Genomic DNA, 16,537 nt, shown 5'->3' with positions numbered 1-16,537 from the left:
AGGGGTAGAAACGTGCTTGAAAAACTATGAGCATTACAGAAGCGACCATAAAGATTCAAGGCTTTGTTATTTCTCTTTAATATAACCTAAAGTGAGAAACCCAAGTTATAAATCTTATTTTCAGGGGTATTCCAATGCATTAGGAAATATTTATTTCCACTTGATTATTTTAGAGCAGAAAGAGGCAAAGGAAACAAGATGAACATCTAAGACTATTTACAGCCTCATAATTTATTCCTGAATGATTCAGCTGTAATGCTATGAAATATTTTGAAATTTCTTGGCTGCCAGTTTTATATATGTTGAGACAATTTTTTTAAAAGTTACGATAATTCTTACTAGAGTCAAAATGAAATCAATACATCTATTAAAATTTATTATCAATTTTACATGACTGACTAATATCAGCATGGAAGCTGCAGCCACACCAGCTGATTTAACAGTTTATTCTTACACCAAGAGCCCAGAGCAGCAGCTGCATCACCCCCTCCTGTCCTGATCTCCCAAATATTTCAAGCCTGTACTACACAAAACCACATATGGGAGTGAGAGCACTATCCAGGTATCCAGCAGAGAGCCAGGCTCACTCTCCTCTGAGCAAGTTCAGCTTTACCCAGGAGTGCACAGCAGCCCCAGCAGTCTCTGAAATTGCAATACCCAAATACATTTAATCTGTTTGAGTTTCCAAGCATTTCAGCAACATTATTCTGCAAGTTTTAAAGTGTACCACATTATTTTTGAACTAGCAATTATTTTATTTCCTGTACTCCAGTCTCCAGCAGACCAGGGAAAATTTGCTCATTTTCCTGTGGTCACAACTGCAACCTGTGATCACCTTTTACTTGATCCTCTCAGATGTAAAAAGGCTCCAACAGTGAAAGCCTGGAGCCTTCTGCTTTCATTAATGGGCTGTGTAATACTAAACAGGGTCCATCAGTGGGGAAAGCTGCATGACAAGTAGCCCTAATACCTGAAGAAAGCATAATTGTGAATAACCTATTCCGAAAATTAGCAAACAACATCAGATACTTAACTTCACAGGCCACTCTCAAAACTAAGCAGCTGCTCCAACAGATCAAGATACTCCTGAAGAAAAGGGTTTAATAAAATTGAAAATTGAGTAACAGCTTGTAACAGGAATACTTTTCTTCTCCTGATGTTGTACTAAACACCACAAATTTGTTGGATACAATGTAAGTTCAACCTGGTTTCCTAAGGACACGTTTGTGCCTCTACGAGGTAAAGCAGTGCAGTAGTCTCTGCTCAAGAAAGGATCTACGACCAGAGAAACAGTTCAGCATTTGGTTTTCACAACAAGAGACTTTGGAGTATGAGTTACTTGAGATCAAAATATAAACCAAGACACTTTCTGTCACTGCAGTCACTGTGACAAGTAGTGGAATCCTGTTGCACTTCACAGTAAGACAGCTGCCCTGATAGAGAAACTGCAATTTTCCTTTGCACGTGAAAGCCATAAGCATGGACAAGTAAAACAAGGAGGTAATTTGCTAATACCAAGCATGGTATGCTAAAAAGAAAAAAAACCAAAAAAAACCCAAAAAACCCCCCACAAAACAAACCAACCAAACAAACAAACAAAAAAAACCCATCTAACTTTGCTACTATGAAAAGTCTACAGTTAAGGTCATGCCCAGCAGTTGTTCCCTAACAGAGTGTTTTACAAAGTACGTGCGCATCTGATGTACAAGGGTAATTCTGGGTGGATTAAGTGCAAGGGAAAACTACAGTGATCTACAGGGAAGAAACATCTTCTGACACTTGGTGTACAAAGATGCCTGACAACCTAAGTCTGTGCCTTTTTGAAGTACCAATCTCTCCCAGTAATTTGATCTGAATGTAACTAAAGCCATTGAGATGACAGGATCTGGGAAATCACATACCTGTAGTTAGCAAAGTGCTGAACACAACACACCTAGTAGTACATACACACCGTAAGATACCTGGCAGTGATGGGGAAGAGACAGGAAAGATTTAAGGAAGAACCTGAGCTTACAGGATGAGGAACCAAACAAGTGTCCCTGACACTTGCTGACCAAATGACACCACCTTCAGAATTGGATATAACAGACCTGTCACAAACCTAGAAATGACACAAATCTGCATTAATTCTTCAAACACTTCATGGATGCTTAAAAGAAAGCCCTTCTGAACACTATATCTTTCCTGAACTGAAAACCAGTTGAAAATTTACTTGTCTGGCCTCTGGAGCTACTATGATAAAAGTAACTTGTTATTATACTTATTATTATACTTGTTTGTAGTCCACGTACTACAATAACTTTAAATACTTTTCTTAGTAATGGGGAAAAACAAAATCAGACCATGTTTGACTGTGGTTGAAATGACACAAATCTGCATTAATTCTTCAAACACTTCATGGATGCTTAGAAGAAAGCCCTTCTGAACACTATATCGTTCCTGAACTGAAAACCAGTTAAAAACCTACTTGTCTGGCCTCTGGAGCTACTATGATAAAAGTAACTTGTTATTATACTTACTATTATACTTGTTTGTAGTCCATGTACTACAATAATTTTAAATACTTTTCTTAGTACTGGGGAAAAACAATTAAAGTCAGACCATGTTTGACTCTGGTTACCTATGGAGCTAATTGCCAAAGACTAATTCCAGAGCTCTGCTGAAATTAAAATGTTAATACTCACAGAAAGACAATATAAAAACTTATCTTAGAAAAAAAAATATCAAACACTAACAAATTCCCTTTGGAATTCAAGTTTTCTTACTCTGGATTAGAATCTGACCATGAGGCTCCTGTGCTAGGGTGAATGGATGGGGTATTTACAAAAAGGAAGAAAAAACACAAAAACTTAAATTAAAACCAAACTAATTCTGCTCTTAATAAATGAGGCTCGCATCTGTTTTGAACACTGTTTCATGCTATTGTGAAACACAGCTACAGGGGACTTATTTCATAAAACAATGCTCCACAGCTCATTCCCTACAAAGGAAACCATTTAAAAATACACCCTAACTTCAGAACACAAAGACTTAGCAAAGCTCTGATCCCTCAGAAACGTGGCCGTGGTGTCAGCATCGTTTCACGTTCTCACCAAGCACACTGAGCAGCCGTGGGCACAGCCCAAGCACAGATTAGCTCCTGGGAGATGCAGTGCCCCTGCTGAACTCGCTGTTCCTGCTGTCAGCAGCCATGTACCCAGCTTGCTGAAGTGCACGCAGACCAGATTCAACTGGTGTGCAAAGACAACACTGGCAGCTTGGAAGAAAAATCTATCAATTCCTGAAAGAGGCAAATATTGCCCAGGATGAGTGTTGCAGGAGAGGCCCGCTCATGAACACAGGGAAGGAGAATTTTAACTCAGGCTATGGTTCAAATGTAAATCCATGTTTTGCTGTGCACAGACAAGCTCATGTTTTGACAGTGATGTGGAGCAAAACTATAAACTGACGACTATGCATCAGTGGACAGAAGTCACAACAACAGGGCAGGACAGGAAGGAAGGGGAAAATGTATTAGACTGAAAGCAGTGCTTCCAGAACAACAGCTTTACACCTTCACTTGTGAAAGAAGAAAATGATGCACTTGCTAGTTCAAACGCTTCTGCCTTTTGCCCAGGATTCAATTTAAGAATTAAATTACTGGGATAGCCATCTTATTGCCAGCTGCAGCCTCCATCTACTGCAGGACAAGATTAGACTGGGGCAAATAAAACTACACTGTACTGGGCTCTCCCAAGACCTCATGCTGACAAATAAAGCTGCCAAGCACAGAGCATCAAGGGCCAAGCTGTACTTTTTATATCTATATGATTACAACAGCCTAAAACCCAGGAAGCAGCTTCCTTTAGACACAGGTGATGCTGAATAAGCCCACTTGATGATAAAACACACTGTTTATGACAGCTACCAAAATCCAGAGAGCAGCATATTTTAAATTAGAAGACTCCATCTACTCATAAAAACAGGTATTTCAAGGACAGCCTGCTTATGCTCCCTAATGAAGTGCAGGTGACATACACAGCTATGATAACATGACTCAGACAAGATGACGGCTCCTCTGACAGTCTTCCAGGTTTTGGAGTAGGAAGAAGGCAGGAGGATAGGAGATTGCAGAAGTGTAAAAGGCTCTTGAAAAATGCAAATGTTTTCCGCATTCACGTCCAAAGGTATCCTGGACAGCTGGAGAGATGTCCCATCTGATGGAGCAAGACGAAGTAACCCAAACACCCACACACTTCTGGGATGACAACTTGCGAGCATCAGAGTTAACAGCACTGACATTCAGACTCTGATTTGTGCCAGTGCTTGCTTACTGCAAAGATGGATGGAGATGACACCTACAGAGGGATTGGGCAACACTGCAGAAGTTAATCAAGGTCACTGCTGTTATGAGTTCATCTCACTCATCTTGCTCTGCATTTCTGTCCACATGAACCGACTGACCCTGGGTGTCTGGGCACTTACGCTGTACCCAGGAACACAACCTGCACCTTACTTTTTCTACTGCAGAAAGCACTCAAAGACTTTTCCTCTGTATCCCTGAAGTGCTCTGTAAATCACACTGCAAGAATCTCATCTTCAGCCAAAATCCATGCTAAAACCCAAGTGTTGAGGGGAAACACCAGCAAGGAAAGTTAACTCTGATCCACACATCAAAGGGTTTGCTGTGCACAAGCAGCATTACCACAGATACAGCACATTTTAACAGCCTCAGTGACACTGCCGGTCCTCAAAAGAAAAGCAGGCTGCCTTTTATTCCCCATCTGGTGGTCATTAACTCTAGAGAACAAACCTCAGAGTACGTCACTAGCTCTCCTTCATCCCTCCATTTTGTACACGCTGCTTGTGTTGCAATGAATCATCCCCTTCACATGGATCTCCAAAGAGCTCCAGCTTCCCGTTTCCCAAAAGGCTGGATTAAACTGGAAAGTGCTCGTCTGACTTGTAAGGTGCCTTCCTAAGGCAAGTTTAAACCAGTACCTGCCCATCCCAGCTATTTTATCTTTCCAAAAACTGATCTTACTCACACACTTACCAGCATTCACAAACTGGGAGAAGACATAATTTGCTCTTCCTATTGCTCCAGGCCCAATTAGGAGACACTCATAGCAAGGTGGCCTGTGTGTTGCAAGAGACTGACGTAGCTGGTACCAGAACCCTGCACACAAACCAGGAAGACACTGTCTCCCCATTGCAAATCCAGTGATTTCAGTAATCGCAAAACCTTCCACAACATTTCTAATTTGTACTGTATCACAAGTATTCGTAAAATAATATAGCACCACAGAAAAAAATGCCCACCTTAGCTCCTGAGATTTGCATACAACAATATGCTAAAACTCGAGAAGCTCCTTTTTTTTCTCCTATGCGCTGCCCTTTGATAAGCACCTCAGTCTTAAGCTGGAGAAGGAATTAAAAGTCAGAAGCAAGTGTCCAAGATGGAACTGAATCTCTGTCCTAGGCAGACAGCTTTACATCTATTTCTGTGCTGGAAAAAATCACTCCACTATGTTTCTGGTTTCTCCAGCTCTGAGAAGAGCATAATACTCCCTCTTTCCCCATTGTGTTGCCTATTTAAACAATATGGCCTGAGGACAAGATAACAATGTACAGCACAGATGACCTTAAACCCAGACACAGCATCCATGAGTAACAAAATGTCCCTCCCTGGTGCTTCCTGCCTTCAGCTTCAAAAGAGTTTCTCTTCACATTCAACCCTTCGCCCTTCATGTCCTGAGCAGAGCACCAAGCTCTCCAGACAAGCTGACAGCTGGCAAGGCAGCACTGCACCAAACCAGAAGCTGGAATAAGAATTGCTAACTTATCAGCTACTAATCTCCCTAAGGACAGCACAAAGTCCATCCACTTGCGTCTGCTGCAGAGCAGATGAAGGAAGACAGCCTTCCACCTGGTTATCAGGTCTCCAAAGAGACTGTAAGTAACAGGGGGTCTGTCTCCTGCTACTATCTGTACTTTTCTCTTCCTAAAACTCTGCTTACAAGTTGTGTTGAAAACCTAACTCCAGAAATCTCTGCCTTTTACCTAGAAGATCTCCGTGTTTCTCAACTCTACCTCCAGATACTGAAATATCTGCAACAGACACTGTAGTTTAAAGGGGAAAAAAACCTTGAAGTGTCTTCTCTCCCAAAAGGTCTTTATAAGCCACCTCTGCAAAACAAGAAAGTGCAACCTCAGAGGAAGAGGAGCAGCTGTTTTGACAAGTCTGGCCCTTGTTCAAATACCAGGATAAGCCTTGACTAGTAAAATATTGCCATCAATAAAAAGTTCAACTAAAGTACATTGCCCTGGCCCTAAAGTACAGGTCATCTATTCCATGTTACATGCACAGGAAAAGCTGCTGCAATGTTGTTCAATTGAAAATGTGTACAGAAGTGACAAATGAAAGAAAAAACATTCTGGATAACACTCTGCAAGTTCATGCTCTCGTGTGTCAGAAGCTGTGTTAGGCAACAGAGCAGAGTATGTGACAAATGCCAGGAAAAAATTAAAAAGCTATCTGCACTTGGGGATTGCTCCATCCCTTGGAATTATATTTTGACTTTTTAACTATGAAGCCATGTCTCGAGCCAATGTCTAAAAACACTGTTCTTAAAAATTCTTAAAATTATTCCCTTTAGACACTGCCACACATCTAGCTGCACCAAACTGACAGGACATTTGGATGGAAACAAGACAACTTCCGATTTCCTACTGCATACACTGAGTAGTAGAGTGAGCCCAACACTTCAGAAATTCCAAAGCATTTGGTAAAACTTACTTCAGGGCAGCCAAACAGTGGGTTTTAGACAGAAAAGCTGTATGCAGTTTATGCATGTTCAACACCAGATCTCATATTTCATTTCTTCTTATCATTTATTCTTAAGCACAGCAAAATATTCAACTACTGAGATCCTTGATGCTTGCTGCAAAAATTAGTAACACTATGCAAATCAATGACTGGGATTACAAAATGAGCAATAAGGAATAAAAGCCACCAGGGTCTTATTTTTAGAAAATCACTGAAAAATAGCATTATGGAAGAAAATGGACATCTTGAAGAACCAGAACTATGCCTTCATTAAGAATGTAAGAGTATTTCTCCCCCAAATAAAACTGCACTATGTGCTGAATGCTGCATGTGTGAAAGAGACTGTCAGCTGTACACTGCAGCTGATGAGATCTAGCAGGCACTTAGCTAGTTGTCCAAACAACTAAAACATCAGTGTGCTATCAACACTATTCTCATACTAAATCCAAAAGCACAGCACTGTACCAGCTACTATGAAGAAACTTAACTCCAGCCTGCCCAAAACCAGGATACAAGTCCATCCCCATCACAGAACATGACTTTAATGGACATGGCCAAAGATGAGTTACATAGACTGATAAAAATATTTCAGTGAAGCTACAAGTACACTCCAAGCTTTCCTGAGGCAGAAATCAATCTCTCTCCAGTGGTGGAAAGATACAGGCAGCTGCAGAATTACTCTGCTGCAAAGCTGAATTCCATGAATGTCCATCTGTCTGTAACATGCCTATGCTAATTATGAAGGAAAATCTCCATCCTTTGGTGGGCACCATGAGGCTCAGCATTCTGCAACACTGATAGAAAAGGAAGCCATTGTCTTGCTAACACTCCCTAAAAAGCTCCTTCTCTGACGAAGGTATAAGATAAAAATACATACAGGGACACCCACACAGCTCACAACTGCACAAAGCATATGGCAAGCTTGTGAATATGAACAAATACACTCACGTCAAAAATATCAATAAGGAATCCAAAAACCTCTACTGATCGGAAGCTCTGTGGGAAGCAACTTTTGTCTCTTTGAGACTGACAGGAGCCTCCAATTAAAACCATTTCCCAGCAGTCTGATGTTGTCCCTCTTTACCCTGCCAACATCCCAATTTCAGAAGTCAGCAACTTCAAACTTAGAAAGGGGTTTAAGTACTCCAGGTGGAGATGCAGGGTGTTTTTCTTGAGGAGACACTGTCTGCCGAGGCTGAGTGACAAGCACCTACACTAACTTTCCTGCTGTGCTCCAGTGAGCCTGCACTGCCCCCATCCCATCAAGACAAGCACTTCAGACATTTTCCAGCCCCTGCCTCCAAAGCCTCCCAAGACAGGAGTAAGGCATGCTCACTGCTGCCGTCCTTGGGACTCCTTCATGTTGGGAACGGGCAGATCCCAAGCCCAGAGCAGCTGTCAGTGCAAGTCATTCTTCCAAACTGAACTACTGCTGCAACCACCTTCGAGGGAAACTGTTCAGACTCAAACAACAGCCACGAAACAAGGTGAACTTCCCCAGGGTGAAGCAGTAGTATTTTATTCTAGCAGAGAAACAGACCTTGAGATGATGGAAAACATCACCAGAACTCTGCGACAACACTAGAAAATTTGTGAGGCAATTCTTACTTGAACCGCTGTCCTTCTCCTACTGATCTTCCCTCATTACAGAGCTCCATCTCTATCATTAGTATTAATAGAGAACTAATTGCCAAGGTCTCCCATGTCTCCAAAAGCAAGTCTGATCTCCATCAGTTGGAGGATCTCCCAGATTATTGTTTGTTGCAAGAACTGGCACAAAACTGTATTTCCTGCCATCGCTCCTGCTGACACAGACAGGGATTAAAAAAAAAATCCTAACTTTTTCTCAAAGAAGTCAGAGAATCACTGATGCTAAGTACATGTTACAAAAGAACAAATTTCAGGAAGATTGACTACTGCTCCACATTCTCCACTTTCATTCTCAACTCTGGAGCTCTCACTTGTTCATCAGCTGAGCAGCTACAGAAGTCAAATTTAGAAACCAAATTTCCACTTGAAAACATGCAGGTATGCTCTTATTTCTGAAGCCAAAACCAATTTTTTAATCCTCCTTATACATGCAGGTCACAAGAATCCAAAATTAACTTCACCCTTTCTTTTCACATCACCTTCCCAAAGTCCTAACTCTCGCTGTAACACCGCAAGACATTACAGCAGTTGACTGAGATCAGTAGTTTAAAAAGCAAGCATTCAAGATAAAAATATTTCCAACTATAAACCTCATTAAATCCACTGGAACTATTTAGCATTTATGTCAGCCAGGACATTTTGAACAAACGCTGTGCTAAAAATACTGTAGTCTCATACACACCGGGAAACCACTACTACAACGTGTTCAGCTGAGCTAGGAAATAGCAGGAGCCTGCAGCAGAAAAGGCTCTCTCTGCTCTGCCTGGAACAGCACCTCCACGCTGTAGTAATCCCAGTGTTCAACCAGTGAAGGACAGTGCAAGCCACCAGAGCACACAGAGGAACTCGCTGGAGCAGGCAGCTGCTGGCAGGGTAAGGACAACAGTAACTGGGAACAACGTTTAAAAGGAGTAATCCTACTGCAGCTATGAACTGGGTTTTAAATTTTTTTTCTACTGGTTTTTTCAGAAGAGCAGAACAGCAGCAAACTTTTTGCTGAAAGCACAGCAATCCCATATCCTTCTCTCATTCCCTGACCAGGAGGAACCATTCTGAAATCTAAAGATGATCCACATTTGAATGCTGACAGTGCTGAACAGCTCAGAACAGAGAGTCCTGCAGGGAGAAGGTACAGGCAGATGTGTCATATGCTCTGTCAAAAGGGACAGTCCCAGGGCAACAAGGTAATAAACACTGATTTCAACATCGACTATCCTCTCTCAGATTTGGAAAACTAAGACACAGACCTTCAAAAACCCAGGCAGAGGCAGAACATATAACACTAAATAGATTTTGCTCCCATGTTTTGGAGTGTGAGGTTTTCTATAAAATGGGGAGCAGTATAAAACTGGAAGCCACAAAATCAATTAGATTTAATAAGCCAATAAATATTTGTAAATGCTCTACAAGGATATGAGATATAACTGTATCAGCACAACCAGCTCAAGTGGACTTGAAAGAGAAACTGTCCCATCTTGAAAAGCCACAGGAAAAAAAATCTGCAATGATTTCCTAGGTTAAACTGTATTTCTCTTAAATAGTCACTGTGACATTAAAGCCCATCCCTGCAGCCCAGTAACAAAAAAGCAGATACATTGTCAGTGCTCCACTGATTTTAGCAGAACTACAGAAATTTACAACACCAGGAAGAAACTGACCTGGAGCCTCCCTCTAACAGGGCAGTGGCTTGTGCTATTTCAGCGGGTATTACTTTAACAGGAATCCAGTGAAATCATTAACAGAGGAATTTGAGTCAATGAGATGTTAAGTACTTGCTATAATTACATATTATTGCAGTTTCTGCTGACAGTGCAACTCAGGAGGTTGGAATTCAATGAACTATCTAACGAATATCTGAAGTCACAGTTGTAAAAGAAATTAAATCTGATTTGTGCTTGATCACATTTATGAGCTGTGTGTCTAATTTACATGAAGCAATGTAAAAAAAGCACACTTTTACACCGGTGCCCTGATTCAAAATTTCTCATGTCTTACAAAGCAAACAAAGAAGCCCCGATAACACATTAATAACAGAGAGTGCTTAACACTGGAGTGAAAGAAGAAACATCTTAAGAAAACCTGCCAGGAGGAAGAAACACACGGGCCATTAACCCCCGAAACACATCTTCCAGCACATTTAAGTAATTCTGCTGAGTTTTAACAAAAACACAAACCGGCTGCAGCTCCCAGAAACACACTCAACTCCCCACTCCCACCAGACACCCATTAAGTTTTAACCTAAATGCTGAACGTGTCAGAACAATTAACACAACACACCTCTAGGTCTTTAGCAAAGCCCTTCTGAGGGTTCTCCTGGGGAAAATAGATGCAACCAACTCATGCAGCTTACCAACAATACGTTTATTTACATTTCTGAGAAGCATCAAGAATGATAAATTTACTTCAGAGTACTCTCACCTAAGACAATCTGAAAATTCCCATAGTGCTACACTGTCATATCCTAAAAAGCCGTGAGAGAGATTGCTGTGAACATGCTGAAAATCAATGCAAAAACAAAATTAAGAAATTTTGCAGAGATTGGTGTCTTATGTAAAATACTTCTGAAATTTAAAAAAAAAAAAAAACAAAAAACCAAAAAAAACCCATAACAAAACAAAACAAAAAAAACTAACCAAACAAAAAACCTAAGTGGTTGCAGACTTAAAACTACCCAAGCATTGTTCTGAGGCTGTGGGCAGCACTTCCCACAATGCAGGCTCACCACCAGCACTGCAGTCTGGAGCGAAGGCAGGCAGCCATGCAAGGAAGGAACAAGCTACATTCTTCCTGCTTCTCATCTCCATGTATCACAGAAAAGGCAAAGGAAATTTTCAGCAGAGATATCAATCTGCACCTAAATACTATTAATTACCTTTTGTACTTTGGATCCCTTGCCAAACGTTTGACATTTAAAGCATTCCTGAGACATGTTCCCAGGGAACTTAAAAGACAGTTTCTCCCTGACATGTCACACACACACAGAGCACAGGCAGTGCCTTCACGCTTCCTAAATCCGTGCAGTTTGTTTAGCACAGTGGCTCTAACAGCAGTGCTAAGGTACACACAGCCCTATGCCAGAAGTGGCCCTGCTCTCTTTCAAAAAACTCTCACCCATCCAGAAGGCGCCAGCAAAGGCAGCAGCAAGGAAGCACAAATCTGGTCTCCAACAGACTGTTTCACAACCACTGAGAAATCCTAAAGATCTCTGCTGTGTTGCTCTACAGTTTGTTAGCATTTAAATCACCCACACCTCTTATTGCACAGCTCTGTCATACATGAAACATGAATTTAATGCAAAACACAAAACGTGCTGAAATTCCTTAACTTGTAAGGCATTTGGTTGAGCACTCCTGTTATTTAATTTGAATTTCCCTCTTGCTCATTCCTTCATGTTGCCAGCCTGATAAATACACAGATGCCCCGTGAGCGCTTGGGCCAACAAAAAAAACCTGCCAGCTCCTGATAAGATGCTGCAGCAGTAAGGGCTTCAGTTTTTTTCTCCAAAAAAATACTCACTGTTAAAGCAAGCCCCTCCTTCAAACATGTTTGAATTCCAGAAGCCACCTCTGTGAGGCTGGACAAATTCACACTTGACTCTTGTTAACGCACTGTAATGGTTACTCCAGTGATACTTGACCTCAAATTGCATCTTAACATTACTGGCCAAATCAACTGGAAGCAAAAAACACTGCTTGGGGTGATGTCCTCAGTCTCCACACTGAGCAGTTCTGGATTTTACACAAGTTCTGATCACAGGCTGCTGAGCAGCCAAGGCACTAATAGCAGTTAGTAGAATTTAGTAGTTTTGGAATGCAATTTGATTATTTTGCAAACAAAAGTAATTTTTATCTACTGCACTCTGCAAACACAATGGGAGAGCTCAAAGTCAAGATAAATTGCTTTTAGTCTCATTGCCCTCAGTAGTAAGAGGTTGTTACATCCAACCTGAGTAACAAAGCTCTTAAAGGCAAAACTCAATAGAATCCAAATCCGTGGAGGTGGGGACATTTTCAGCATCCAAGCTTTAGTTGGAAACAACAGTTTTGGACTCCATTTCCCTTCTGAATGCTGAAGACTGAAAGGATGTTACTTGCAGAAAAGGCTGGGTGTTTCAGCACAATACTGCTCTCAGCATGGTCTGCAAACAGGCACTGCTAGGACTGAACACGGAAAATTCTTTGCAATGTGTACGGATACTAAAAATACAGCTAAGGTGAAAAAAATACCCACTACGGCCAAAAAGGGGGGAGAACCTGGATATTGAAATGGAATGCAATTACTCAAGTTGGAATTTGCCCAGGACACTCTTGCTTAGAGTGATCTGGCTATTTAATGACAAGAAATAGCCAGGAACACGTATTTACTGCTGGCACCCCCTCTCACAGCCAACACTACCCTGCTATCAATGAAACGGGTGTGTAACCAGAGCCAGGCTCCAGCTACAACTGGGCTGCACCGTGGTGACCTGCAATGGGCAGATCCACCCAACCTACTGCAGCTGCAACAACTTGTGTGACTACAACCTGAGCTAGTGTGTCCACTGACCCAGATAGGAACATTAACAACAACAGGAAGCTTCAAAGTGCTCAAGCTGTCCTATTACTGATACACTAGCCAAAAGTCACCCCAAACATTCTTTATTAACAAAAATGTTTACTGCTGCTACACTCAACACTTAGAATGAGTCAGTACCAGCCCCCAGAAAAAACTTCCCTTCCCCCAAATGTGAAATACAGGAGGCCTAAAAAGGAGAGTTTGGCTCTACTGTTTAACGCTGCCTGACAATAATCGAAGTACAAACCAATTCTAAACATCTGGGGGGAAAAAAACCCGGCACTTGGGAGTCCTACCACCCACTCCTAATCTTTGCCACTAAATTGGATCAAAACCCAAGAAAATAAGAGCAAGAGCCTCGGTGCTCTGCCTGAAGGAGAAGTGCTGTTCTCACATCCGCGCGTGACAATTCCCGACGCACCAGAGCAAAGAGCTCCTGTGCAGAGGAAACCAGGCTCAGAGCAAGCAGAGGTGACAGATTTTCAGGGAGCTCAGGGGTGGTCACAAGGTCAGAGAGTCCAGTGTCTATTCAGCAGTATTCCCCTAGCAAGACTAACAGGGTTACATGTACCTTTCAGTGCTGAAAAGGGTTTTGGGGTTTAGGGGCCTCTGATCAATGCCAATGATGTTACATGACTGCCACAAATAATTACAGTAGGAGGGAAAGGGTGCTGATGCCTATGCTGGTATGGATTTGTTGGGTGTGCTTGATTTACCAGGAATTTGGTTTTTCTGTCAAGGTGTCTTACTTTGAATTTCTGTATTGAATTCCTTCAACACATGGTAGAAATAAAAACCACAGGAGTTTTAAGAGCTGTATGACTAAAGCTCTTAGAAGAATAAAACAGCACATGGTCACAATAGAGGAGAAAAATCCCTCTGAAAGGTTCACTGGAAGATGGAGTCAAAAGGTCAAATATACATCACTTCCTCTATGTACAACAGAGCTAAATAACTAAAGCTTACCAGGGAGTATTTTTCCCTAAATAAATGTGAACCTTAGATGAAGCAAGTGTTTTCTAGCACAAGAAGACTACAAGCATTCCCATATAAGCTTATATTTCAATTGCTTCAAGACTTACACCCGTACTTCGTAGGAAATCCACTGCACCCTTTTTTCCTGATAAAAATTATTCATAGAGCCCCACTACAAATTCAGAATGAAAATGAAGAGTTCAAAACCTGCATGTTTAATGCTGTGTGCCCCTGCTGCACACACACAATCACATTCCAATGAACTGACAGAACGAAAGGTGCTCGCAAGCGTAGATCTGTAAATATTTACACTCAGTAGCCTACAAAGCAACCAGGCACGTGGACATCATCCAGAAAAGCATTCTAAAAATTAGTGTAACTATAAGTCGAGCAGATATTTTCAACCACCTTTTTTGTCCTCTATCACCTCAGTAGTCAAGGGACAGCTCAGAGCTCCTCACACATCCCAAACAGTGACAGTAATACACACACACAAAGGTTGGTTGCATACCCTTCACCCTATTTAAGCCCTTCAATTCGACACCTATCAAATGAGGCAAGCTCACAATTAGCTTGCTTCCTATAAAAATTAATAAATTATCAGAAAAAGTTATCAGTCAGACTGATTAGAAAAGATAATAATGTATGTCTATATATATATATGAATATAAATGTACATATAGACAGATATGCATATATATTCATATATAAATATATACATGTACAACAAATTATACATAAGTGCGTGTATATATATATACATATATATAAAATTACAGGAGTCCTGTAAATGTTTCTGAACAAAATGAAGTTAGCTTGCAAAGTCCCTAAAGTGATGCTGTCTACCTTTCTGGAATTGTCTACACTATGATCTGTTGGGTTTTTTAACGTAGGTTTTTATTTTAATTTAAAAAAACCCATCTAACAAGGTAAAGTCACATAATTTAAATAGCCAGGAAGAAAATAAGACTGATCTTAAAATGGATGCAGCAGCTTCTTTTAAAGAGCAACATGTTGCAATCACCTTTCATTTTAGGGGAAGGGAGGGATTCCCTCAAAGGAACAGAGACGGGGAGCAGTGGGGGGAGGGAGCCTGCGATTAAAAAAAAAAAAAAAAAAATAAAAACCCCAAGCCCTTTTTTTTTTTTTTTTTAGCTAAAAACTTTGCTTTCCCCTCGGTTACAAGGGGCTGGTGCCGGGGATGGCGGCCCGGTGCCTCTGCAGAGGCGGCTCGGCGGCAGCTCGGGGAGGAGGAGAAGGAGAGAAAAGCCACAGAGAGAGAGAGAGAAAAAGAAAATGGCGCAGAGACTAAGTCCCGACCGTCGACAAGGCGACTTTCCAGGGAGGAATCGGGGCCCAAAGGAGACCCCGGCAGATCCGCTGCGCTCGGATCGGGGGCCTGCGGTGCCCCCACTCGGGGCAGCGGGGGTCGGGGGGGGCCGATCCCGGCGGGAAAGGGGCGCTTTTGGCAGCTCGATGGGAACAATGGGGCCGGTGAGCGCGGAGCCGGGACTTAGTCTCTGGGACGCCATGTCTGTGCGAGGGGCGCGCCGGGGCCGCACTCACCGTTCGCTCGGAAATCCGCCTCGATCTGCGGGGAGAGCACACAGGGACACACCGTCAGCACGCCCGAGTCCGCGGCGCTCCGGGGGACCCCCACCCCCGCCCTCACCCTCATTTTTAGGGGAATTAAGTACTAAATGAGAAAGCCCGGCGCGATGCGGAAGGTGATGGGGGAGCCGGTGAAGCGCCCCCCGGCCCCCGCGCAGCTCATGAGGGGACCCCCGCCGAGCCCCCCAGAGGGGAGCGAGCCGGGGAGCGCGGCAGCCGCCCCCTCCCCTTCTCCGCCCAGCCCGGGGGTCACACGCGGGTCCCCGCTCCCACCGCCCCCCATCCCACCGCGGGGGGACAGCTGGGCTGACAGGGTCCTGCCCAGACTTATGGGGGCGGCCGCAGGGCACGGTCCCCCCAGCTGGGGTTACGGGGGGTGGTGAGGCGGCCAGCCCAGGGCCGGCACGGGGAGATGCGAGCACCGCGGCGGGGGTCCCCCGGGAGCGCGCCCCGCGGGCGGGCACGGGGCGCTCACCTGCGAATCGTTGTGCAGCTGGTCCCCGCTCATGCCGGAGGCGCGGGCGGCCGGGCGGAGCGGGAGGAGCGGCGGGCAGAGGAGCGCCGGGCGCAGCGGGACGCGGGGAGCGCAGCGCGGTTGTGTAACAGACTAAGTCCCGCTTTCGGCGCTCTGCGCAGGCGCGGCGCCTTTTAAAGCGGCGGGGCGAGGACGGCCGGGCAGGGGGCGGGAAGCGGCCGCGCGCCTATTTGCATCCGAGCCACGCCCCCAGAGCCGGCATGATTTGCATGCGGGCCACGCCCCGCCGGCGTGACCACTCCGACCCGCTGCCCCCCCACCGTGCGTTAGGCCGGCTCACTGCTTTACATATCCGGTCCCACCCCTTCCTCTCCCTCATCCAATGGCGCGGCAAAACCCAGCACTCATTTACATGTGAGGCCCCGCCCCCTCCCCGCTGCTGCCCGGCCCGGTGCATTGTGTAA

At 43.7% G+C, this 16,537-nt stretch overlaps 1 protein-coding gene across 1 annotated transcript in view; it reads right to left on the bottom strand.

Annotated features, from left to right (window-relative positions):
• Window positions 1-16,295, bottom strand: part of TOP1 (DNA topoisomerase I) — a 66,142-nt gene extending 49,847 nt beyond the window's left edge. The window contains exons 1-2 of the mRNA XM_041419243.1: window positions 16,074-16,295; window positions 15,554-15,578 (exon numbers count right to left, since the gene is read on the bottom strand). Coding sequence (XP_041275177.1) covers window positions 15,554-15,578; window positions 16,074-16,106 — 58 coding nt within the window. The 5' untranslated portion in view covers window positions 16,107-16,295. The remainder of the gene's footprint in view (window positions 1-15,553; window positions 15,579-16,073) is intronic.
• Between the last annotated feature and the right edge of the window lie 242 nt (window positions 16,296-16,537).

Source organism: Onychostruthus taczanowskii, unplaced genomic scaffold, assembly GCF_017590055.1.
Source record: "Onychostruthus taczanowskii isolate IOZ18803 unplaced genomic scaffold, ASM1759005v1 scaffold60, whole genome shotgun sequence".
Classification (NCBI taxonomy): Eukaryota; Metazoa; Chordata; class Aves; order Passeriformes; family Passeridae; genus Onychostruthus; species Onychostruthus taczanowskii.
Note: the sequence above shows the minus strand (reverse complement) of the source record. Positions and strands in the feature narration are given on the sequence as shown.